Here is a 25,432-nt window from a genome sequence, read left to right on the forward strand (position 1 = left end):
AATATGTAATGTAAATATTTCTCCTTAAGATTTTTTTTCTCTCATTCTTCCTAAGACGTCACTTAACAGAATGTCTGTTAAATTAGCTTAAATAATTTAGCTTCAAACAAGCTTTTTTTCTTTCTTTTTATTTAAAATTTTAGGTACATTGCAAATGGCAATGTATGTTAGTCTCTTATTTTTCTTCCTTTTTTAGGTCTGCAATATTTTGATAGCATTGTAATCAAGATTTATTGATTCATTTTATGTGCTTTAGCACTTTGCTAAGTATTATTGTGGATATTAATGGAATATAAGACATTACTTTGGCCCACATGGAGGTTAAAATTTAATTGAAGAGAAATAAACCGATCATTAGACCACTAACTGAAGTGCTAATGATGTGAAGTGAGATTTGGAGTGGACCATAAAGGATGGTGAATATTTGATTTTGGAAAGCAAAGAGGGGAAGATCTTTACGATTCCAGATAGGTGAAGCTTGAAGAGTTTCACCATTATGCAGCTGAGGGTACACATTTGCGATAATGGGAAATTAAGTGAAGTAGCAGCAGAGGGTCATCAGTAGTCCAGGAAGATTAGAATTGATGAAGTAGACCGTGAGATGCCCGTATCAATTTTAAGTGAGAGGATGCAATCAGTATTTTAGGAAGCTGAGTGGATCAGAGCAAGAAGAAGGAGGTCAACTAGAAAGCTTTTATGGAAATTTGGGAAACTCAACTTAGATATAGCCTTCCAAAAAATGCCTGTGCACTTTGGCACAGTAATTGCTATACTAAGGCTTCTGGGAAAACACTTCAAAATGTATGGTGTCTGAAGGGACAGAGAACTGGATCAAAGCAACATTTTTTTTTTTTTTTTTTTTTTTTCATGTGTTTTTGCCTCCTGGCACCTTTTCCCTCCAAATCCCAGTGAGTCCAGTGGTGGGGAATTTTTCTGCAGTCTGCAACATGAGAACCCAGGGTGGTTGGGTTCCCATGAGTTGGAATATCTGGGAGCTCTTAGAGTAGGCACAGATCCTTTTTTCATTTTTTGTAGAAATGAGGGCTTGCTTTGTTGCCCAAGCTGGTCTCGAACGCCTGACCTCTAGTGATCCTCCTACCTCGGTCCCCCAAAGTGCTGGGACTACAAGCGTGAGCCACTGTCCCAAGCCAAAGCACAGATGCTTAATCAGAGTATCCCATGGAACTCTGAGGGAGTTCATAGATAAGCTTCTGGGTTTATGAATTTTCTGAAATTATATTTTAAATTTTCTACACAAGAGTTTCAGATTCTGAAAGAAGTCTCTGACCTTCCCCCTCCCAAATTAATAATTACTGCTTAAAAGATTTACTTTGTACAAGTCTCAGTTCTATCTCTTCAGAGACTGCTTGAGCCAAGTAGAAAGAAGATAAGTGATTATATTATGTTGACCTGTGTGCAACTGCCAATATTTAATTTAGTAGTCTTTGGCCTATGAAACATCAGTGTCATGTGATCCAACCTAATATAGCCTTAAATAACTTTGCATGCATTTTTAAAATGTAAAGGCATTCATTTTAGACAGGTAGGTTTTAGTTAAGCAGCATATATTCAAATTTGAATTTAAATGTATCGATTTATTTCATTAAGGCAATTAAATTCTGGTTATATTTCCTCAATTTCTACATTCCATAAACTTAATGACTTTTGTTTTCTATAATTTCGGGTTATGCAGTATTTTTTAGGAGTATTTCTCTTGTGTATTTAATGTTTCTACTGTGGTAAAACAGGACAGGGAAATGGTGGAAAGAGAAATGAAAGAGGAATGAAGAAGGTATACAATATAGTATAAAAATAGCAAATAGATTCCAATTATTCATTAACTTCCAATGATGGTTAGGCTGTGCCTGGAGCTCTTTGATAATGAGAATTCTCAGGCCCTGTTTGGCTCAGGGATAAAAAGTACATTGATGGATCTGTCCTCAATCATGTGAAGTCTGTTGTGAGCACAGGACAACTGAGTGGCAGAGCTCATGCCATACATTTGGTGTTCTGTTAATTACTTCCATTTAATCAGAATTTCTTTGTTAGCCAGAGTATTACATTTCTTCAGAATGATGGATTATTTGACTTTCATAAATGTAGTTTGGCATTTGAAACTTTGAGTCAAGAAAACCAAATTTAACTATAAGCTATTTCTGATTTTTGTTTTGTTTTGTTTGTTGTTTTGTAATTTTCACTGTCTTTTTTAATTAAGGGAAACAAAAGAAATATATACTTGGAATGAGGAAACCCTTTAAACCTATTCTTTCTTTTTTTTTATAGACTGCTTTCTGATTCCAAACAGTTCAATATTTTAAGAAAAGCAAGATCTTATATAAAACACAGAAAGTTTGACGAAGTGGTAAGTATACTGGCCTTATAGACATAAATAGCTGATTATCATTTTGGGGATGGGGAGGAGAAAAATATGGCAATGGAGAGCACAGTAGACAGGCCAGGGAGCTTTCTTGAGCCATCAAGGAAGGATTGCATTTCCTGAGTAGCTGCTTTAGCAATGGACATCTCTCTCTTTTTTCAGCTAATATTATGGGTAAAAAAATTTTTTTTTGAGACAGAGTTACTGTCGCCCAGGCTGGAGTGCAGTGGCGCAGTCTCAGCTCACTGCAAGCTCCGCCTCCCAGGTTCAGGCAATCCTCCTACCTCCGCCTCCTGAGTAGCTGGGATTACAGGCATGTGCTATGACGCCCAACTAGTTTTTGTATATTTAGTAGAGATGGGGTTTTGTCATGTTGGCCAGGCTGGTCTCAAACTTCTGACATCAGGTGATCCATCTGCCTTGGCTTCGCAAAGTGCTGGGATTACAGACGTGAGCCACCACACCCAGCCCACATTTTTTTAGGTTAGCATTAGAAATGAACTCTTACCATTTTTTAAAATGAGAAAATAGATGCCAAGTTTTTGTCACCCTACTTATGTGTAATATTTTAGAACACTATATGTTTGCCACTCAGAATTATCTATACATTATTAAAAGTCTAATGATTCATGCTGAAACTTGGACTCTTTCAAACTCCTATCTCACTGTGTTTTTCATTAATTTTTCTTTGTTAAATGGTCATTTAATTTTAAAGTAGAAAAGAATTCTGTTTTCATTTCTAAAATTGCCGAAATAATTGCCAATTCATACATTTCTAATACTTTTTTTTGATGGTTTTAAAATGATAAGCTATTCTTCTCCTGTAAAATATTAAGCTACTTAATAATGTTTTATAACTGATTTGAGTAATCTCATATGAGAAAGTAAAAAATATAAATATGGCCATCATCATTGTTTGGGACCTACATTAGAGAGCCTTCATTTCTTTTATGAGTTATCTGAAGATCATTTCCACAAACACACATATATAACACAAATAGTTTACATTTAAAATGCCTTTTCTTACTAAGATTAAAAAGTTCATTTTATTCCGAATTTTTCTCATACTTTAAAAGAAGATCCTTGAACAATTAAAATCTATTCTTAATCCATCATCTACAGTTATTCACTAATTTTAATACAACGGTTTGGCTGTTAGGAATTTAAAAGTTTCCTTTCTTTAAAATGTAGATTTCCTTATTCTTTCTGTTAGCAAGTTATTTATGTTTTTTCTCCATAGGTCTCCCTTTGCAAGGAGCTAATTCATCTAGCGTTGAAAGGATTGGCCTATTATCACACATATGACAGATTCTTTTTGGGCATCAATGTTGTTACTGGTTTTGTGGGATGGATATCTTACGCTTCTTTGTTGATCATCAAGTCTCATTCCAACCTTATGAAAGGTGTTAGTAAAGAAGTTAAGGTACGTTTAGAAAATGTGAAGATTCCGATGATGATATAAAATCACTAGTACTGAATCCAGTGTAATGAGTTTATAGGATGTGCAAGTCCTTGTTCTAAGATAACTCTTATTTATCTTTCATTTGCTTTTATTGTATTGGATTTTTCCTCAGTTATCTCTGTTTCTTCAGTTGAGAAAAAGATATATTGATAATAATGATCCTATAACTTAAGAAAGCTGTAAAGATAGAGGTGTAAGTAATTTAAGTGCTCCTATGTTATTAATGGTGTTGATCTTCTGTTTTATTTTATAACTAGCATTTTATAAGTATTCCATATCTTTCTAGTACAAGTGGTCAGAAAACTACTTCAAAACAATGTATTTAATTTTATCTAATATTAAAAGTTTAGGAGCTAAAAAGCAATAAAATTATTTGCTCATAGTGTTTCTTCTTAAATGATGTATACATTTTTAAATTACTCTTACCTTCTTTTAACTTTCTGAAGTTTCTCAAAATGCAGATTTCTAGACCTTTCCATGTATTCTTATTTTAAGAATTTGTTCCTATTTTATGCTTTCAGTGAAAAAATAAAAATTAAAAAAATCTCTTTAATGATACTTCATATTGCTGAGACAATATAACAGTACATATATAGTTTTGCTACATTAAAACACTTTACTCTTTTAAAATATATTTCTAACTGTCATTTACCAGGGAGAATATGCCACTTTCATTTCCTTTGCTTCACTCTCTTTAATGATTATTACCATGTTCAAGTTCTCTAAAAAGTAATATATCCTGGTGGTGTATTTTTAATAATAGTCTGCAGATATTTCCAGTGGTAACTTTTCCAATTTTATATTTTATTATTCTGTAATGGAAGTAAGGCCATTAGTGTTTATTATAATTTTGTATAATGCTTTAATGTATCTTAAATAATTTCCCCCAAGTAATTTTAATTATTTGAGTGTATGTGAAATTGGCTGGAATGGGAATTATATCTAGGCATTCTTAGAACTCATAACAGTGCTAGTAGTAGATATAATTTATGTTTACAAAAAAGGAAGCTGAAGCTGAGGAGGATTAAGTTACTTATTAAAGGCCACTCAGCTAGCATGTGAGGGACTGAGACTTCAGTCCAGAGCAGTCTTGGGCCAGAGATTGCCTTTTCATGTTTATCCTGATATTCAGTTTATTGAAAAAAAATATGTTTTTATATTGATATGTTAACAAGATTTCATAGCTGATAGTTCTTTATTCATTAATCTGATAATACAGCCAATATTTAATTGAGTGTATGGTACAATGCTAGATGCTGGCAAGGGTGTCCAATATTTTAACTACCCTAAGCCACATTGGACAAAGAATTGTCCTGGGCCACACATAAAATACACTAGTAACAGCTGATGAGCTTAAAAAAAATTTACAAAATAACTCATAATGTTCTAAGAAAGCTTATGAATTTGTGTTGGCATCTCATTCAAAGCTGTCCTGGGCCACACATGGCCTGTGGGCTGCAGACTGGACAAGCTTGCTGTATAGGCTATAAAAGAAATATAAGATTCAGAATCTGCCATCAAGGAGTTTAGAATTTAATAAAGTAGGTAAGAGATGTACACATATGACCACCTTACCCCAGGCATAGGTCACTGTATCTATACTCGACTACAAAAGAAAACTTGATGATATGTTAAGTGTTTGGGATAATAAAAAGACTATATGAGAGCTGACTTTAGGGTGTCAATAACAGGAAAAAGTAAGTCTTGGTGGGAGTTTAACAGTCAGAATCTAGGGAGAGGTTGAGAATTAAAGCAAATTGAATGATGTTAACAGAGGCAGATTTGGGAAGATGTACTATTATGCTGGGATAATAGTAATATGTATTGAGCCCCACTGTTCCAGGGCTGCCCTGGGCGCTTTACATAAGTTATTTAGTTAGGCTTAACACTACCCTAAATATTGGTGGTTATGATTCTCATAATACAGACGGGAGGATTTAGGCTCAGAAAGATTACATGTTTTCCACAAGGACACATGGGTTTTAAATGACAGAACCCACATTTTCTGATACTTGAATTCTTTCTCTTTCTACGCCATGCTTCCTTCAAAATAAATAGTTCACTTTGTGTAGAATGTGGGAGTTTTGTTCGAGGGACTGATAAGAAATAATGCAATATAGATTAGGCTGAAGTAATCAAAGGCTTCAAATGCTGGACTACAGCATTTATACTTTATTTAGTGACGAGTTGGTACGTCAATTAATAAAAACCAGAGAAATAGAACCAGGAGGCAATATATATTAAGAGATGTAGTATAAGAAATTGGCTTATGTGATTGTGGGGCCTAGTTAGGCAAGTCCTAAGTTCACAGGTCAGGCTGTCAGGAAAGGCAGACTGAACTCACCAGCAGGAGCTGAAGCTGCACTCAACAGGTAAAATTTCTTTTAGGGAACCCGTAGTTTTGCTTTTAAAGCCTTTCAACGGATTGAATCAGGCCCACCCAGATTATCTAGGATAATCTCCTGTACTTAAAGTCCCTGACCCTTACACCATGGAGACTATCACTAGTGAATTACGTTGATGAATTCTCTTTTTTGGCAGATGATTGGGAATAGTGCATATGAGTGAATGAAGTTTCTATTTGGTGGGCAATAGAGAGAGAAGCTTAGGTAGCGTGTCACGTTGAAGCTTGAATAGATAGGACATTGTTCCAAATGAAAATTAAGTCCCATACCTTATTATGGATTAAATAGGCTTTTGCAAGTTATCGAGAGAACTCAATCAACATTTATAAAATTATTCCTAAAAGGAAACATGTTCAGAATTCTGAGCAAGTTACTTGGAAACAAACTTTAAGGCCATAGTCACTTTTAAGTTGAGAATTGCTTAATTGCAACAATTCCAGGTTATCTAGGTTTTTCCTTTCTAATATGCTCCTCAAATAACATATTTTTTCCTTGTCTTAATGCAGCTCTTTGATTAATTATCTAGTTGTATAACCATTGAAAGAAAGTCATAGGTTTTCTTCACTTTATAAAATCTCTTTTAAAACCTATCAATTACCGTTGGTTTGGAAGTGTTTCAATGTTTTGTTTGATTTTTCAGAAACCAAGCCATCTCCTGCCATGCAGTTTTGTAGCTATTGGCATTTTAGTAGCATTTTTTCTGCTGATTCAAGCCTGTCCCTGGACGTATTACGTATATGGTTTGTTGCCAGTGCCAATATGGTATGCAGTTCTAAGAGAGTAAGTAATGCATCTTGCTGCCTTATTTTTTCACTTCATTGACAGTTAAATCTGTATTTAAAATGCATTAGATTTCTATACCATAAGTCATCAAAGATATTTATAATACTGTACTTTCAAATCTCAAATCCTTCTCACTTCATTTATAACTGTATAAATGTTGGATAAGATATAAACATTATTTTTGTTATACCTTTCCCTTTTGACTTCATCTTTATTTTTCTGAAGTGGCAGTGTTCACTTCTTTGTGTATCTTTTATAGAAAAAAATGGAATAGAAGTAACGATTAATATTGATCATACTATGCCTAGACTAACTTGCATTTTGAACTTGTGTCATCATCTCAGATTCCAATATATCTTCATATTTGCCAAAGATATTTGCATGTTTTATTTCCATACGTTTTGACTCCTCCTTTCCTAGCGATCTTATAGATATAGATAAATTAAACTTTGTAGTTAAACCTAATATGGTAATATTTACACACAGAAATTAGTCTATATTTTTCACATGTGCTGTGGTTTTACCTATAAGTACTTCCTCACAGGTTGTACTTAAAATAGAGTGTATTGTTAACATTGTAGAAAAATTAGAAGTAAGGCTCTTTGGCCAGTTTCAAACACTTTTAATAAAACCACTAGAAGGGAGTACTAGTTCATGCTCACTGGCAGCCAGAGTCACGCTGCAGATCTTATTGGTTTCTGTTTTTACACCAGTAATCTATAATTTAAACTTAGTCGTGGATATCAGCGTATTTTCTGAGCAAACCAGACCCCAAAGTCAATGAAAGAATGAGAGCCTGTTATATAATAAGGGTATCCCCCAGGTTTGGCCTAACACGTGCATCTTGACACTATGCATACTTTTATTCTAATTTTTCTTAACTTTAACTTTGACTACTTCTTCCATCTTTTAAAACATGACATATTAAAAATATTTCAGAGTTGACTGGACATGGGGGCTCACGCCTGTAATCCCAGCACTTTGGGAGGCCAAGGCAGGCAGATCACTTGAGGTCAGGAGTTCAAGACCAGCCTGATCAACATGGCAAAATGTTTCTACTAAAAATACAAAAATTAGCTGGGCGTGGTGGTATGCACCTGTAATTCCTTCTCAGGAGGCTGAGGCATGAGAATTGCTTGAACCCAGGAGGTGGAGGTTGTAGTGAGCCAAGATTGCACCACTGCACTCCAGCCCGAGTGACAGAGTGAGACTCTGTCTCCAAAAAAAAAAATAATAATAACTTAAAAATATCAAAAATTAATATTAATATTAAAATGCTTAAAATGTTAACTATAAGACAAAAAGGCATTGATCAAATAACATACTGTTACCTCTCTATTTGAAAGGAATAGGATTGTTGCATATGCATATTTACCTCAAATTTTTAAAAATGTCATTTAGTCTGGTTTTTAAACTTTTAGAACAAAATGTTTTGTCCTTGCAGAAAATCGTATCTAGTACAGAACCTCTCCTGAATTATTAAATGTCCTATATGAAGTAAACATATATATTTAAATTTTAAGGGAAAACATGATTTTGAAAGTATGTTGTGTCCTATCTTTATCTTTTTGATAGATTATATAGGAAAAAGACATAAAAATTCACGATCTTCTAAATGATTTTACAAAATTATCTCTTGATTCTCTGTGCTTATTCATTGTTAAGAAGAACAGAAAAATTCCCTTTTGACTGGTGTTAGCTTTTCTTTCCTACATGGCACCTTCATTGTTTTGATGAAATTCTGTAGCCGTTGCTTTCAATCAGAGAAAGGTCATAAACCAAATGATACTGACCTTCTAAAATTACTTACTTAATAATGCACTACAAATGTTAACTTTTTTTTCCTAGTGATAAAATATAAAAAGTACTCAAGTATGTAATACGTTTTTGATGGTGATGAGTTCACCTAATTGTAATTAGTGTACAATTAGTGACGTCTTAAATTGGGTTTGGAAAAGGTTATTTAGCTCAGTTAAAAAATGTAATTAAGATTTTTCCCTAACTGGATTAGGAAACCCTACCTTTATTTCATTAAGATTTAAATATAGGATTACTTGGGTGAATTTTAAAAATTTTTTCAGTTTATATGCATTTGGATTCATTATGTTTTATATCTGATGTTGCATCTGTAATTGTATGAACCCATATTTAAACTAAGATCAAACAAGATTCATTTATTGTCATTAATGCTTATAAAAACCAAGCAAACTTTTGTGATAATTTTCTTTTTTCTTTTTTTTTTCTTTTTTTTTTCTTTTTTTTTTTTTTTTTGAGACAGAGTTTCGCTCTTGTTGCCCAGGGTGGAGTGCAATGGTACCATCTCAGCTCACTGCAACCTCCACCTCCCAGGTTCAAGCGATTCTCCTGTCTCAGCCTCCCGAGTAGCTGGGATTACAGGCATGTGCCATCAAGCCTGGCTAATTTTATATTTTTAGTAGAGATGGGGTTTCACCATGTTGGCCAGGCTGGTCTCAAACTCCTGACCTCAGGTGATCCACCCTCTTTAGCCTCCCAAAGTGTTGGGATTACAGGCGTGAGCCACTGCGCCTGGCCGATCATTTTCAAATTAATTCAGAAATTACATTTTCCCTAAAATACTTCTAGATTAAAAAAAAAAATTAGGTAAGTAAAGCTGTTGAAACAAATCCGTTAGAGTTTATTTTAGTTTTTGAATCATCTATAAATGGAAAATTCTCTAGTTTTTTAGCTTTGTGCAAAGTTTGTATTTTTATACTAGGTATGACCTGACTTTAAAATTCAATCAGTCTTTTCATTTGAAACAGATTTCAAGTTGTTCAGGACCTTGTCACATCACTGTTGACCTATCCTCTGAGCCATTTTGTTGGGTACCTGTTAGTCTTTACCTTGGGCATTGAAGTATTAGTAAGTAACTTATCAGATTACAACATTTGCAAATTTCTTTTATGTATTTGTAACTAGTACTAAATGACCTTATTTTTCATTCCTTCTTTGGAATGCATTACTAGGTTCTCAGTTTTTTCTACCGCTATATGCTTACCGCTGGACTTACTGCCTTTGCGGTTTGGCCATTTCTCACTCGGCTGTGGACTCGAGCAAAGGTATGAGTACTCATTTTGACATAGGACAGATTAGTAACTACTTTGTTTTGACACGTATGTAACTTAAGGAGCTGTTTATTTTTAAAGAAAAGGGTAGAATGTGTTTTTACATAAAAGAGCCTAGTCATATTGATAGGATGACTGACATTACCCGTAAGGTTTCAGTAATTCACTTAGACTTTCACATCAAAATGGGCCAGTTATGTGGTAATTGAGGTGCTATATAAGTTGTACTGATATGTCCATCTCTGAAGCACTTCCTGGATTTGTTTAGCTTCAAATATCTTGATAATGGACCAGGAGAGGAGTCGCCCAGAGTAGCACAGCCCAGTGGCTTAGGGGTCTGCACTCTGAACTTGAGTCACAGGAGACATCTCCCTCCTTACTCTGAACCACTCAGTTTTTTTTTTTGTTTGTTTGTTTTTTGTTTTTCTGGAGAAGTATGTATTTATTATAGATATACAATGATTAAATTATTAAAATATTTTGAGTCTTGATTTTCTTTCTTCAGCTAGGTAGGGAATTACAATGTGCTTCTACAAAGAATGCTCTCCTATTTCCACTTTCATACTTTTTGATAGAAGTAGCAGGAAGATATCTTCTTTCTACTCTGAGAATTTAGTAAAAAAACTTCAATGAATGGGATTATTGATCTTTTAATTTGTGAGGGATCTTAATCTAATTACAAAAGTAGTTTTACTTATTTTCCTTCTGGGCTCAATTGTTTGATGATTATTGTAGGCCACTTTTTTGTAGATGTCTTCATCAATACATGGTCTAACATAAATGGAGTGAAGCACTTTATGCAGGTTTAAATCCTGGTTATTTTATTTACTTGTCATGGACCTGGTACTACTTATATTTTAACTTCTCTGAGCTCTGTTTCATCATCTGATGCATTGGGAAGAATAATATCTGCCTCTGGAGGTTATTGTGAGAATTAAATGAGAAAATGCTCATATTACACCTAATACTATACCTGCTATGCAACAGGTCCTTCACAAATAGTAACTATTACTTTTTAAAGTAGTTAGCTGTTGATTCTGCTAGAAAGTATTTGAAAATAAAATAATAAATAGCTGTAAGACTTCGCATTTTCCTTTTACCTTCATAGTTATATAGTCTGTGAAACACTGATGATAGTTTTCTATACCCTGTTTGTCTAAAGATAACTTTCTTCTTGATTTTAGGTGACCTCACTGAGTTGGGCTTTCTTCTCTGTGCTCCTGGCAGTGTTCCCACTGATGCCGGTTGTAGGTCGAAAGCCAGACATCTCTCTAGTGTATGAATAATACTGTATTTTCTTTTCTTTTCAATACAGTTTCTTTTTTTCCTCAATTAACACTGTAAAATTTGAACCTAATCTTAGTCAAGAATTTAAAATCATGTGAACTAATGGGAATTTAAAATACCAATATCAAACCATTAGTCATGAGTTTAGCCTAAGTTCTAAGAGTCATTAAACCTCCTAGTAGATGCTTCCGGGCTTTCATAATGAAATTGTGCCACTGATAACTTAAAATGCTCCCCATTTTTTTTGTTTGTTTGTTTAAGTCTAGAAGGTTTTCTTTCTTTTATACTTGGAGGAGTCAGTAAAAGTTTTAGTTTCATATGAAAAAAATGTTCTGTTGCCGAAACAGAAAGGTCTCAAAGATACTGTGTTAGCCCTCTTTGCTTCAATCATGTCCACACTAAAATGTCATGTAAAAATTAAATTTTCTGCTATTCTAAATTGAATGTAAAGATCTCTGTGGGAGGAAACTCCATTTACCTTGCCAACTTTCCCATGTTTAACCACTCAAATTGTTTGAAAATTCTTCTGCATATCTTACCTAAATTCCCTACTATGCTGCTATATTTATTTGTCTTCAGTAGACCTAAATAAATCTATAAAATAACTGGTTACCTTTGCTTTTAACTGCACTTTATTGTCAAGTAAATTATGGGCTGTTTGAGTGTGTGTTTGATCATTATTTCATTTAACATTTCCTCTCTTATTTTCTAATCATAGGAATTAGAAATTAAATCATCTTTGTTACTTTCTTCAGAACGCTATAAGCGTTTTTAAAAACATTTTAACCAAATCTGTAATGGATAGGGGTATATATTTTTAAATCAAGGAAGATTAACTAAATAATATTTTGTAAAAATATGTGCTGATTTATGAGATTCTATACATTTTCTCCTGTTTATATGAGACTACCAATATGGAATAGATCAGGAATTATCCCAGGAAGTCAATTTATTAGCAGAGCTCAAAATAATTGTATTGAATTCTAATACCATACTATCTAAGCCATACTTCATTAGAGTGTTACTAAGTCAAAATATTTTGCAACTTTCGTAACCTACAAGTAGTATGTGAGAAAATGAATTCAAATATTTTCATTTATTTCTTGCTTCAGATTGCTCTGTAAGCTCTTGTAATGTTTCTATAAAGCCCCTTTCCTTCCCTTCATCAGTCTTTGCCTATCAGTCCTGCTCAAGCAGTATTGGCATAGTTGAGCAGAATTCAACATATGCTCAAAGGGAAGGAAATTGTATAAATTTGCCACTTGGATATTCTATTAAGGATGAATGTGGGAAGCAAATAAACTTGTTAAAATATAAGAAATCTAATTTATCTTTTAGAAAATTATATTGTTTCCCTCTAAATTTAAATTGCTCAGTGATTTTAAGTTTATCCTACTAGCTGTATTTGTAACTTACTTATTTTGATTCCTGGTTCATGGGGAAACTTCTACTCTCCTTTTCATCTGTCACAGCATCTCCCTTCTTCAGAAAATCACAAAGATGTCATTTTATGAAACATTTAAGGATACGATCAAAGGAAAAAGCAAACATGTGTACAACATAGTTGTAATGTCTGGTACTCCAGTGTTCTAAAGTAAAAACATATATGCCAATAAATTTAAATTCCAAATTATTTTAAAACTTAAGAAAGAGAAAAAGAAAAAGCAAAGAATCTTGGTCATATGTGACTATTTTTTCCTAAATTTTAATGATAATCCATGTTGAATATATGATTACCTTTCTCCTTAGGATTCTCAAAGATTGTATTTGAAGCATCAGCAACAACCATCAAGCATTTTTCTGGGGATTCCTGCTTTGCATTCTTCTTAGGTGTCCAGCTCTGCTTTTTGCTCTTTCTTTTTTCTCTTCAACCAATTCCTTTTCTCTTAGTTCTATTTGGGTTCCGGATTTCATCCTCAGCATCATTTTGGCTGTACTATGTTATTCAGATGTTAAGGAGGTGAGACAGAGCTCAACAGTAGGGCATCATTTCCCTGGGATCAGTCATCTTTGACTTTAGGAAACATACTATACCTGGTGTTCTTGAAAGGTGTAATTTGTTGTTTCATTACTGTACACATACCTCACCTGCATGCCGCCCATGTGACCACTGCCTCCCTCTTCCCTCAGCCAGGAGCAGCTGAGGAAAATACCACGGTCTGTCACAGAAGGGAGCTGTTTTTCCTGCTAGAAATAATATGGGTTATATATGTAGATACTTTTTGCATGAGTAAGTTTCATAATCACAAAATACATGTTGTAGATACTGATAATATACTTGTTTAGTTATGCTTTATATTGTAAATTTTTGTGAATTTGCCCAATTCAGGCTACATATTATAGTATTTGATATGCCTAAAATTTTTTAAAATTAAATTATAGAAGTAAGGTAGACATACTTAAAAAATTGTGGGAAGAAGTTGCAAATAACCACATCCAGCAGTATCTTTATCCTAAGATTTTAAGTTTTCTTAAAATCTTAAACTTAAAAGTTTTCTTAAAAATCTTAAAATGTACCCTTTTTGCTACTTCCTCTTAATTAAGCCAAATGACTGAGAGGTTCTGTATTAGAGTGAGATGTCTCATAGTTCCATCTGATACGTATTCAGTAAATATCTGAAGAAAATTTAAAACTGTGAATTGTATTTCAAAACAGGATGGGTGCAGGCTTGCTGGTTCTTCTGCTTTCCCTGTGTGTTGTAACATCTCTCATGAAAAGAAAAGATAGCTTTAGAAAGGAAGAGCTGTTGGTACATCTATTACAGGTCTGTTACAAATTTTCAATACTATGTTATACTAATGATATACCAAAAATGTATCCTATGGTTATATTTAATTATGTTCATAAAATGCCATTACCTTTATGCTACTTAGTATCTGCCAGCTGAGAAGAAAGCTTTCCGTTTAAGATGCTACATGGAAATGTGTTCTTTAAGAGGTATGAAATAGCAAAAGGTCCATAAGAGGCAGCCCAGTGATGCCTGAAGAGCAGAGATTACCGAAACTGAAGGGACACCTGTACTGATAAACAGTTGAACTGAAAAGGGCTCCCTCTGGACTGAGATTCTACCTTGTCCTCATTTGGGTCAGAGAATGTCACTTCTTTGAAGTGAAAGCAGCCTGGGGTATGTTTATATTAAGAATAGCCAGTTTAAGACTTCAGTTAATGTCCCAGGTGAAAATAAACTTCAGCATGGTTAGTGGCTTTGGTGTGGTGAAAATAACTTTTAACTTGATGTTTCAAAATTGAGTCAGTTCCCGGTTACGCTGCATACTAGATGGGTACTTTTTAGTAATTTGATTTCTGTGTGTGTGTGTGTGTGTGTGTGTGTGTGTGTATGTGTATTGAGATGGAGTCTTGCTCTTGTCACCCAGGCTGGAGTGCAGTGGTGCAATCTCAGCTCACTGCAACCTCTGCCTTCCGGGTTCAAGCGATTGTCTTGCCTCAGCTTCCTGAGTAGCTGGGATTACAGGCGTGAGCCACTACGCCTGGCTAATGTTGTATATTTAGTAGACTCGGGGTTTCACCATGTTGGCCAGGCTGGTCTTGAACTCCTGACCTCAGGTGATCTACCGGCCCCAGCCTCCCAAAGTCCTGGGATTACAGGCATGAGCCACCACACCCAGCCACTTCAGTTTGTTTTTAATCTGTAGAGATAATATCTAGTAGAGTTGTGACGAACATCATATCATGTGATAATCTATAAAATGACAACTTTTTCCGTAGATAAGGATGGAAAACATCTGTTTTTCTTCTTAACCGAATAAATAAATAAATAAATAACCATGTTTAGATCACAGACAAAAAGCAAAACTCATATGAATCTTCTAAAAAATTTCCTGAAGAATAGAGCTGGGATAGTAGATGGTATTTCCAAGAACACTCTGAAATAAAAATACACAACATTTGAAAGATTACATCACAAGTTAAATTCATTCTTGGAGAGCGACAGGGAACTTATAAAAAGAGAAGAAATTTTTTGTCAAAAATCCTGTCAAGCCATTGAAACATATGTTTCTTTTTAAATGGTACTCTGACTGGCTTTACACTTAAGCCATAGTAGCTTTGACAGAATGTATCCAGAATAATGAGTGCTTTGACAGAAGTGAATGTTTCTGGATCTCTCTCTAGGGTAGCCAAGAATATCATGCTAACATTCTTATGTGCTTTGTTAGACATACCCCTGAGTATTAGGTAACTCTGTTACAAAATTCATTTTTGCATTAGGTTTATTAACTTGCATCAGTTCCTGTACTGTCCACTGTATTTCATTGATTCCAAGATACACATTTTTTCCAGATTTTAACATCTCAGAAATAAGAATGTCTTACGTTCTTGCTAGTTATAGTCTTTCACTACCTTCTCTTTTTTTAACTTATTTCATCTTTGTCTTTAGGTGCTGAGCACAGTGCTCTCCATGTATGTTGTGTATAGCACCCAGAGTAGTCTACTTAGGAAGCAAGGACTGCCTCTTATGAATCAAATTATTAGCTGGGCAACATTAGGTAAGAGGCCACTCAAACCAAGTGAGGTAATTTGATATCAACTTAGCTATTTTTAAATGATCTGTTTATGTCTGTATCATTGTTATTGAAAGAAATAATTTTGTTGCAGGAAAATAATAATAACGAGCTATTATTTCTAACCCTTGCTGGAATTTAACAAAGAGAATTCTCGTGTGCATGCATGTGTTACTAAGATAATTGGATAGAATATTTATGACCTGATAATAAAGCTATGTATTTATTAACATCTTATAAGATTTGACTAAGTGATTCCAAAAGAGAAAAGGGTGAAGAGGATCTTATGCTTCATTTTCATGCCAATTCGTAAATTCTCTCTTCTTACACAGGGACTGGGAAATGTTTAAATTTTATCTGTTTCCCTTCCTGAAAATAACATCGACTAGTATACCTTACATATTTTTTAAAGCTAGTTAGACATTTGAAAGCATATTTTTCTATGTAGTCCTCTTAATTGAGAATGTTGAAATATATGTGTGAAGCAAACATGTAATTTTAGGACTTAGGTTTTCCCTTCCAGTTGGAAGACAAGAGCAAGTTTTGAGCCCAGGTTTTTTGTTCAGAGAAGACACTTTGTAATGCCAGTGAATAATTTGACATACGCTTTTTTACATCTTTTGATGATTTTTGTTGTTTGGGTCATGGGGGCCCACCCCTCATGAATGGCTGTACTAACTTACATTCCCACCAACAATGTACAAAGTTTCCCCTGTCTCCACATCATTGCCAGCATCTGCTATTTTTGTCTTTTTGATAATAGCAGTTCTAACTGGGGCGAGATGATATCTCATTGTGGTTTTGATTTGCATTTCTTTGAAGATTAGCGATAGTGAATATTTTTTCATATACCTGTTGGCCATTTGTACGTCTTCTTTTGAGAAATGTCTACTCAGATCATTTGCCCATTTTTTAGTTGAATTAATAGGTTTTTTGCTGTTGAATTGTTTGTACTTTTTATATAGTTTGTTTATTAATTCCTTGTCAGATGGGTAGTTTGCAAATATTTTCTCCCATTCTGTAGGTTGTCTCTTCACTCTGTTGATGGTTTCCTTTGCTATGCAGAAGCTTTTAATCTTGATATAATCCCATTTGTCTACTTTTGCTTTTGTTACCTGTGCTTTTGAGGTCTTACCCAAAACATCTTTGTCAGACTACTGTCCTGAAGTGTTTTTCCAATGTTTTCTTCTAGTAGTTTCATAGTTTCAGGTCTTACATTTAAGTCTTTAATCCATTTTGAGTTGATTTCTTTTTTATGTGGTAAGAGATAAGGGTCTTGTTTTATTGTTTTGAATATGGATATTCCATTTTCCTAGCACTATTTATTGGAGAGACGGTCCTTTCTTCAATGTATGTTCTTGGTGCCTTTGTCTAAATGAGTTGGCTATAAATGTGTAGATTTATTTCTGGGTTCTCTATTCTGTTCCATTCACCTATGTGTGTGTTTCTATGCCAGTACCATGTTGTTTGGGTTACTATAGCTTTGTAGTATACTTTGAAATCATGCCTTCAGCATGACTTCATGATACCTCCAGCTTTGTTCTCTTTTTAAAAGCTCAGGATTGCTTTAGCTATTCAGAGTCTTTTGTGGTTCCATATGAATTTTAGGATTTTATTTTCTATTTCTGTGAAGGATGTCATAATTTTGTTTTAGGTATGTTGTTTGCAGCAAAATATTCATAACTATTACATTATCATTGTGGAATGTCACTTTTAACATCATAAAGTGTTCTTCTTTTCCTTATTGATTGTTTTTGGTCTAAAGTATACTTTGGTATCAGGATTGCAACTCTAGATTTTGTACTGTTTCCATTAGCCTTTATTTTTAGCCTTTTAGAATCACTGTGTTTTAAGTTTAGTTCCTGTGTTCTGCCTAGAGTTAGGTTTTGCTTTATGTGCCAATTCCACAATTTGTTTTCTTTTAAATAAAAAGGTGAGTTGAGCTCATTCATGTTTACTAACATGACTCTTAGGCTTGTTCTCAAGAAGCATATAAAACACTGCATAATGTGTGAGTGTGCTCTACTACAACAAATTGAAGATTCTGTCAATAAGATTCTGTCAAATCTTCTTATGTTGTAGTAGAGCACACTTATACATTATGCAGTGTTTTATATGCTTCTTTCTCTATTTGGAGTATCCTTTATGGTTTTTTAAAATTGTCTTTGTTTATTTGATTATTGTTTTGGAATGGTGAGGAGGAGATTTAGAATCAGTTTATTGCTGTTGTTCTCCAAACATGAAAGTTTCTCTAGGCATGTATTTTAAACAAGATCTTTCCTTCTTGGTATTGGTAGAGCTAGCTTCTAGAGGATACCTACAAAATGATGTAAGACATGAAATAAAGTTAACTCATAGGTAAGTCATCAATATCTCCAAAGATCTCTTTTAGGCACAGATATACCATGGTCTAGCTTTAATGAGCATTTTTGCTTAATATGCTATGATCTCCAAATGGACGGTATGTTTTGAAATTGGTTCTACTTATGTCATTTAGAATAGAGACTCTTATTTCCCCTTTAGTACCTTATCAAGCATTTAGACAAAAGTAGAACAAGGACAGAAAATGTGTACAGTTTTACAGAAGAGGTCTCATTTGAACTGACTTTTATTATTTACTTTTTATTTTTTTTTTAATTTTTTAACAACCACCATTTGTCCAACAGATTAACTGACTTTTAAAATCAGAGATATTGAAATGTTATTTCTTCCAGTTAAAATATGTATCAGTTGATTATGATTGGAGCTACACATCTGGAAAAAAGTCAGAAGCTACTCATGTAAGGGTATTAAAAGTATAACTTCATAGTCTTAAATCTTGCAGTGACTTGACTTTAGATGAAATTGACATTACATGTAAATTAATTTAGAAGATGTTGACTAATAATAATAACCACAGTTAACAGTTACTAAGCACTATGTGCTAGGCACTATGCTCAGCGAACATTGTATAGGTGAAATTGTATTTAATCTTCACAACTTTTTAATGTCATCTCTATTTGATAGGTGGGTAAATTTCTGCTTAGATCAGTTAATGAACTTGCCCTATAGTTTGAGCAATTAGTAAGTGATTCAGCCGGGATTTCATCCCAACTTGTCTGTCTTCAAACTCTAGAGCACTAGGGGGATTAGGAAGTTACGCACATTTCCTTCCCAGAATAGGGATGGAGGAGTTTACATTTTGCCACCCCACCCACTTCATCTGCCCTTCCTCCGCTTGGGTAGTTCCTTTTGTTATCCCGGGGGAGAGTTAATACAACTCTCATGCATGGTGAACTCATTCCTGTTCTCTTTTCCAAGGGGCATACTGCAACTGTCAGTACATACTTTACAGTGGGAAAACTTGGAGAAGGAAGGGGTTAGGAAAAAATCAGCTTCTGAGGAGTAAGTTGTCTTTGAGCTAAGATATAAATGCCTAATTAAGCAAAGGGTGCTAAATCTTGAGTAATACTTTTATTTCATTAGAAAATAATTCATTTTTGAGTTAATATTATTACAGTGATCTGGGCTGAATATAAATTGAGAAAATCTGAGCATAGTTAAAACAATGAAATGTAATATTAATTAAAAATGTGAGGCTTGACTATGATTAGGGGAAATGTAGCCTCATGTTCAAGGTCACAAAGCAATAAATGCCCTAAATGATACTAGATTATTCAGGGCTTCTACAGTAACTTTTGTTGTTGTTGTTTTTGAGATGGAGTTTCATTCTTGTCGTCTAGGCTGGAGTGCAGTGGTGCAATCTCGGCTCACTGCAACCTCTGCCTCCTGAGTTCAAGCAATTCTCCTACCTCAGCCTCCTGAGTAGCTGGGATTACAGGCGCCTGCCACCACACCGGGCTAATTTTTGTATTTTTGGTAAAGATGGGATTTTACCATGTTGGCAAGGCTGGTCTCGAACTCCTGATCTCAGGTGATCCACCCGCCTCAGCCTCCCAAAGTGCTGAGATTACAGATGTGAGCCACCATGCCTGGCTCTACACTAACATTTTTTTGTGTCTCTTGTACTGACAAATGACCTGTTTTGTTTCATTGCAGCCTCTTCCTTGGTTGTGCCACTACTGAGTTCTCCAGCTGTCTTTCAGCGATTGTTCAGCATACTTCTTTCGTTGATGTCAACCTACCTCCTTCTAAGCACGGGGTATAAACTTTTTAACAACTTAATTTTATAGTAGCAAGTTTTAAATGATATATTGTTATTTTCTCTATTAGTATTTAACATCTGGAAATGAAAAATGTTTTCTAAATCTTGAGGGATACATTATAAATATTTACTTCTCAGTGAGAACTATATCTGACTTGATCTATAATCTGTTTTCTTTTTTTTTTATCCATTTCATAGTATTGCTTGCTGTCTTTGTGTTTCTCTTTTCTGAAGTTGCTAAAATATCACTTAACTATAATGTTAGAAAATTCTGATTGATTATGGAAGAATTTTAAGTCTCATTGACTTTTATTTTTTATTGCATTCCTTGTATCCATTTTAAATTATGCTTTGATTCGTCCATTCTTCTTTGACTATAGTACTTTTTAAATCTTACACATCTCACAGTTCAAATATTCATTTGATTCAGAGAACCTTCAGAATATTTTCCCAAAACTTTTAAAGATTTTTATTTAAGATTGAAATTTTCTTACCAAAACAAAACAAAAGAAAACAAAAAATCAGCAGCTTGACTTGGGGTGAATCCCAAAGCATTTTCTAGAACTCAGTGAAGACAGGGATATACTCTGTCCGTTATCTTTGAAGAATTCTTTTCTTGCTTTTGAATTTTGTCCTTACTTAAATCTTTATGAGGGTAAGAAATGTGCACATTATAACAAACAATGACTAGGACAAACAATGAATAAATACCACTCATAAACAGTTTGAATTTTGGCCCAAATACAGAATCTTGATCGGAGTTAGACTAAACCTAGGGATTCACCATTATGCTATGAGATTATTCACAGTTCAAATGATTTTGTAAAGCCATTTGGGGTCTAAGGCTCAGGTTCTCCCCTTTGGAAACTTAGTTGTCATAATTCAGAATTAGAGAGGTATTCTCAAAGTCTTCCCACAGTAGACCCTAACACCCTAAGTGACCTAGACCTCAGGAGTTCTTGTAGTCTTATATAAGAGATGATCCAGTGGGGCCCTAAACCTTTTCTTCACCAAAGCTGTCTATCTCCTTTTGTTTCCCTTCCCCTTGCCTAACCAGATGTGAGCCACAGCTCTGAAGATGTGATACAAATGTCATGAAACTTTTTACCAGCTACCTAATAAGATTTTAAGAGAGGCTTTCTTTGAGATTTAGACCTTTGAAATAGAACTTTAAAATAAAACTAGAAATTTATGAGCATCTGTTATTCAAGAGTGATGAACATGAGAGCTTAAAATCTTTCAGTTTCCCCCTTTATTAGTGAAATTTCAGGATAAATAATTTTGTTAAATTAGAATCTATGAGAGTAAAAATGAATTCGACTATGCACAAGTTTTTAATCTATATAAGAAAGCAGAAGTTAAAATAATTTCTATTCTAACCTACCGTTTCAGAGATACTCATGAATTTTATTAAGAGATTACACCCAGAGGTTGATTTAAGGAAATAAATGTTTGAAAGTGTCCGGAAATATGTACTAACTTCTGTACAGTCTCTTAATCAATAGGCCTTTCTCTTTTTTGAACTTTCAAATTCTAAAACAATAAACAGATTTAAAGGGATGTGTAGTTGGTTAAAAAATGTAAACAAGTATAAAAATAGATCTGATTTGCTGGATTAGAAAAGGAGAGCAAGAAACAAAGATAACTGAAGTTTAATTTTGAATGAAAAGACTATTTCATAATGTAGCATGATTAATCATGTAACTTACATAGGGGATAAGTATTTTAAATCATCAATTTAATAGTTATAGGAGATGCCAAAACAAATTATCATAATAAGCATAATCAGAATCATAACTTAAGAAAATCTAAAAAGGGAAAATCTATACCTAAAATCAGAATAAGGCACTATATGACCTTATTAATGAATTCATTAAGAGAGATATTATTCAACATCAGAAAGTGTATCCAGCTTTGCCAAAAAAAATCGAAAAGAGTATCTTGAAATAGCACAGTTCAGTCATTTCAATCAGTACATTTTCTCAGTGTCAAATCAGTTTTGCAAAACATAGTCCACCTGTTATGATTCAACCTTACCATTTTGGATGACCTGGAGGGTTCTCTGTGTAAATTATTGAATATTCAGAATTACAGAATATTTAAAAGAAATATAGTTATATTATAATATAGAAATACAGCAATAGTAATCCTACATTCTTACGATGCATTCTTGATTTAATGAATAAAGAAGATTCATTTTTAATCAGCACTTAATTATTTTATGCAAATGGAGCTATTGTAATACTTGAAAATAGCTTGTTCTCTTGGTTAGCGCTGGTTAAACATTTCCCTTTGAAATTTTCTTTGCATTATTCCTTTGCTTAGCAAACTATAATACAAAGCTAAATGCCTTGTCAGCCCTATTCAATTTGCATGGAGACCAAACCAGCAGATCCTAATGTAGTAAGTTTTCATTATGTTCTCCCTGAGCCTGTGATGACATTTCATTGATATTTCAGTTTATTAATGCAGATATACAGACTTTATACAAAATATTGATTGTCTTAAGAGATAAAGTCCCATAGGAAGATTATCTTTATCTGGTTTATTCATCTACATTTTACAAAAGACAGTGATCATAATGTATAGTTTTTTAAAAGGAAATAAATAAATTCTACTATTTGTAGAACTATGACATTTATGTTTTTAAATATTAGGAAATAATAACTTCATATATAACTGCAAATCTTTAAAAAAATTATGGTCCCCTTTTGTTCAGCGTATGCACAATTAATCAACAGTTCAATTAATCAACAGTTGTTTTTTCTTTCATATATCCAGTGTCCAGAGCACTCTACAGACACACAGAGAGAACCGTTAGTGTAATACTGGTGTACAATAGAGTTATAAGCTGCTATAAAATAAGAACTGTATTTTACAGTGTTAGGTAATTACAAAATCAAACAATTAAGTTACTGTGAGTTAATGAAGTTGTGTGTTGTATGAAATGAAGACTGACTAGAGAAAGAGCTTGAATAGGAAAGCTGAGTTAGTGCCATCAAGGACATTGAACTGAACTTTAAAGAAAGGCCAGGGATACAAGCATTCTAAATATTTGTTTTTCAATTTTTAAAAAATCACTGGACGTATAGAGTCATCACATTATGGAAAGTGGGGATAAGGGATAAAATCATGTATTAACTCTACTCTTATTAATGTTCTGGTATATTTCTTTCTGGTGTTACCCTCCATATTTGTCTTTTTAACATAAAATTAATTGCAGTACATGTTCTATTTTGGATCTTTTTTTCTAATTCACATTATTTCAGAAGCATTTTCTAGGTGGCTTATAGGCTTCCTAGCCACCATTTTAATAGATATTTAATATTTCATGATATGGATTTTATTTCAACTTTTTATTATTACACATAATATTTTGAGTTATGTTTTTATGCATAAGCTTTTTCATAGTCTGGATTATTTCCTTTGTTCACTTCTGATATAGTGTATGTGGGCCATTGGGTATGAACTTTCTTTTTTTAACTTGTAATTGTCTTAAGAACAGTGCCAATGTATAATATCTACAACAAACTATATATGAGGAGTACTGTTTCATCGTATCTGTAACAAATATGTAACAGTATTTGGTATTTCCATTTTTAAATAAGAATATCAAACGTTATATTAACAGGTCAGAAATGGCACTGCTTTGTACAGTTTTCTGTACTTGTTTTACTCATGCTATTTTCTCATGTGTGTAGTATCTGTTCATATCCCTGGGCCTTCTAAGTCTTATATATCAAGTGATTTGTGTATGTTTTCTGAAACCTGAATCTTTTCTTCTGCCCAGTTTTCAGTGTTATAATTTTATAATTTGTAATAGTGTTTAAAGTGTTTGAAATTTTTTTACTTTCTCATCTTTAGGAAATAATGCCATATGCTGTAGAGTTTGGTAGTTGAAAGACTCAAAAAGGAAATAAGTCTTTGTTTTGTTTTGTAACTTCTGATTAGATAAATAACTCACTCAGCAAATATTTGTGAGCTGGGCCAGCAGTGGTGATGAGACAGACACAGACTTGGTTTTCAAAGATTTTATAAAGTAATAATAGATGCATACAGGTAAACATTGATTAAGACGGTGTAAGTACTATAATAGAGCATTTAGGGATTATGAAGGTGGAACATTTACCCCAGACAAAACAGAAACTGTTTAGATAAGGCTTCTATCACTGCGTTGTCTCAGGAGCACTTCTCCTTTGTTTTTGTGTCCATTTTACACTCCAGCCTGTAGGTGTACCACACATTTAATCATTCGCCTGTGGACATGTAGGTTGTTTTCTGTTTCCCTCTTCTGTAACCAGTGTTACAACAGATATCTTTATAATGGAAATTGTAGCACATGTCTGATGATTTTCTCAGGGTAAACTTTTAGAAATGGCCTTATTGCATTATAGTATATGAATATTTTTGAGATTCTTAATACATAGTATCAGATGGTCTTCCAGAAAGTGTGTATTCCCATAGAGAGCATATGAGAGTTCCTTTTTCATCGCCCTCTTGTCAACACTGTTTTGTTTTTGAGACAGAATCTTCTCAAAGAAGATTCTCCTGCCTCAGCCTCCTGAGTAGCTGGGATTACAGGCGCACACAACCACACCCCGCTAATTTTTTGTATTTTTAGTAGAGACAGGGTTTCACTATGCTGGCCAGACTGGTCTCGAACTCCTGACCTCGTGATCTGCCTGCCCTGGCCTGCCAAAGTGCTGGGATTACAGGCATGAGCCACCTTGCCCGGCCAACACTGTTGTTTTAATATTGGCAAATATGATATATCACCATTATTTTAATTTCCATATGTTATCAATAAGGTCAAACAATGTTCATGTTTGTGTTCTTGTTGTACCCATTTTTTTGAAAATTTAGAGTGTTCCTCTTCCTTTTCTATGTATGTTAATAATTTTACCTCAAGAATTATCTTTTTATCTTTGTCTTCATGCCTTCTTTCTTTTTTATGTGTATCTGTCATTTGCTTTACGAATGGCTTTTATATATTTCTATTATTTTAAACACATAATTATCTCAAGATTTCATGTCACTCAAAAAAGATGATGTTGGGGTTAAAATTTAAATATTAGTTTCCTACTTTCTTCTTCTGGAAAGCCTAGAAAATTTAAGTTTTGTAATATTGTGACTTAGAAGTATTATCAAATTATTTTAATTTTGAGAAAGACCTCAGTGTAAATTTGCATTTTCACTTATTTTACTGTTTTTTCCTTTTCATTTCTACCTTTCCCCACCTGTTAGGTATGAAGCTGTCTTTCCACTAGTATTGTCTTGTTTGATGTTTGTCTGGATAAACATAGAACAAGAAACTCTACAACAATCTGGTGTTTGCTATAAACAAAAGGTAACTGGTCAAAGTCATCG

At 33.7% G+C, this 25,432-nt stretch overlaps 1 protein-coding gene across 9 annotated transcripts in view; it reads left to right on the top strand.

The window, feature by feature from the left end:
• Nucleotides 1-25,432, top strand: part of PIGN (phosphatidylinositol glycan anchor biosynthesis class N) — a 199,520-nt gene that overhangs the window by 68,636 nt on the left and 105,452 nt on the right. For 8 of the 9 annotated variants that reach the window (XM_037987973.2, XM_073006256.1, XM_037987971.2 and 5 more), the window contains 11 exons: nucleotides 2,284-2,362; nucleotides 3,618-3,800; nucleotides 6,885-7,024; nucleotides 9,811-9,910; nucleotides 10,015-10,107; nucleotides 11,298-11,389; nucleotides 14,057-14,165; nucleotides 15,798-15,906; nucleotides 19,222-19,305; nucleotides 19,960-20,062; nucleotides 25,310-25,412. In XM_037987973.2, coding sequence (XP_037843901.2) covers nucleotides 2,284-2,362; nucleotides 3,618-3,800; nucleotides 6,885-7,024; nucleotides 9,811-9,910; nucleotides 10,015-10,107; nucleotides 11,298-11,389; nucleotides 14,057-14,165; nucleotides 15,798-15,906; nucleotides 19,222-19,305; nucleotides 19,960-20,062; nucleotides 25,310-25,412 — 1,195 coding nt within the window. The remainder of the gene's footprint in view (nucleotides 1-2,283; nucleotides 2,363-3,617; nucleotides 3,801-6,884; nucleotides 7,025-9,810; nucleotides 9,911-10,014; nucleotides 10,108-11,297; nucleotides 11,390-14,056; nucleotides 14,166-15,797; nucleotides 15,907-19,221; nucleotides 19,306-19,959; nucleotides 20,063-25,309; nucleotides 25,413-25,432) is intronic. The other variant, XM_008013876.3, reaches the window with a different exon arrangement.

Source organism: Chlorocebus sabaeus, chromosome 18 (assembly GCF_047675955.1).
Source record: "Chlorocebus sabaeus isolate Y175 chromosome 18, mChlSab1.0.hap1, whole genome shotgun sequence".
NCBI classification, from domain to species: Eukaryota; Metazoa; Chordata; class Mammalia; order Primates; family Cercopithecidae; genus Chlorocebus; species Chlorocebus sabaeus.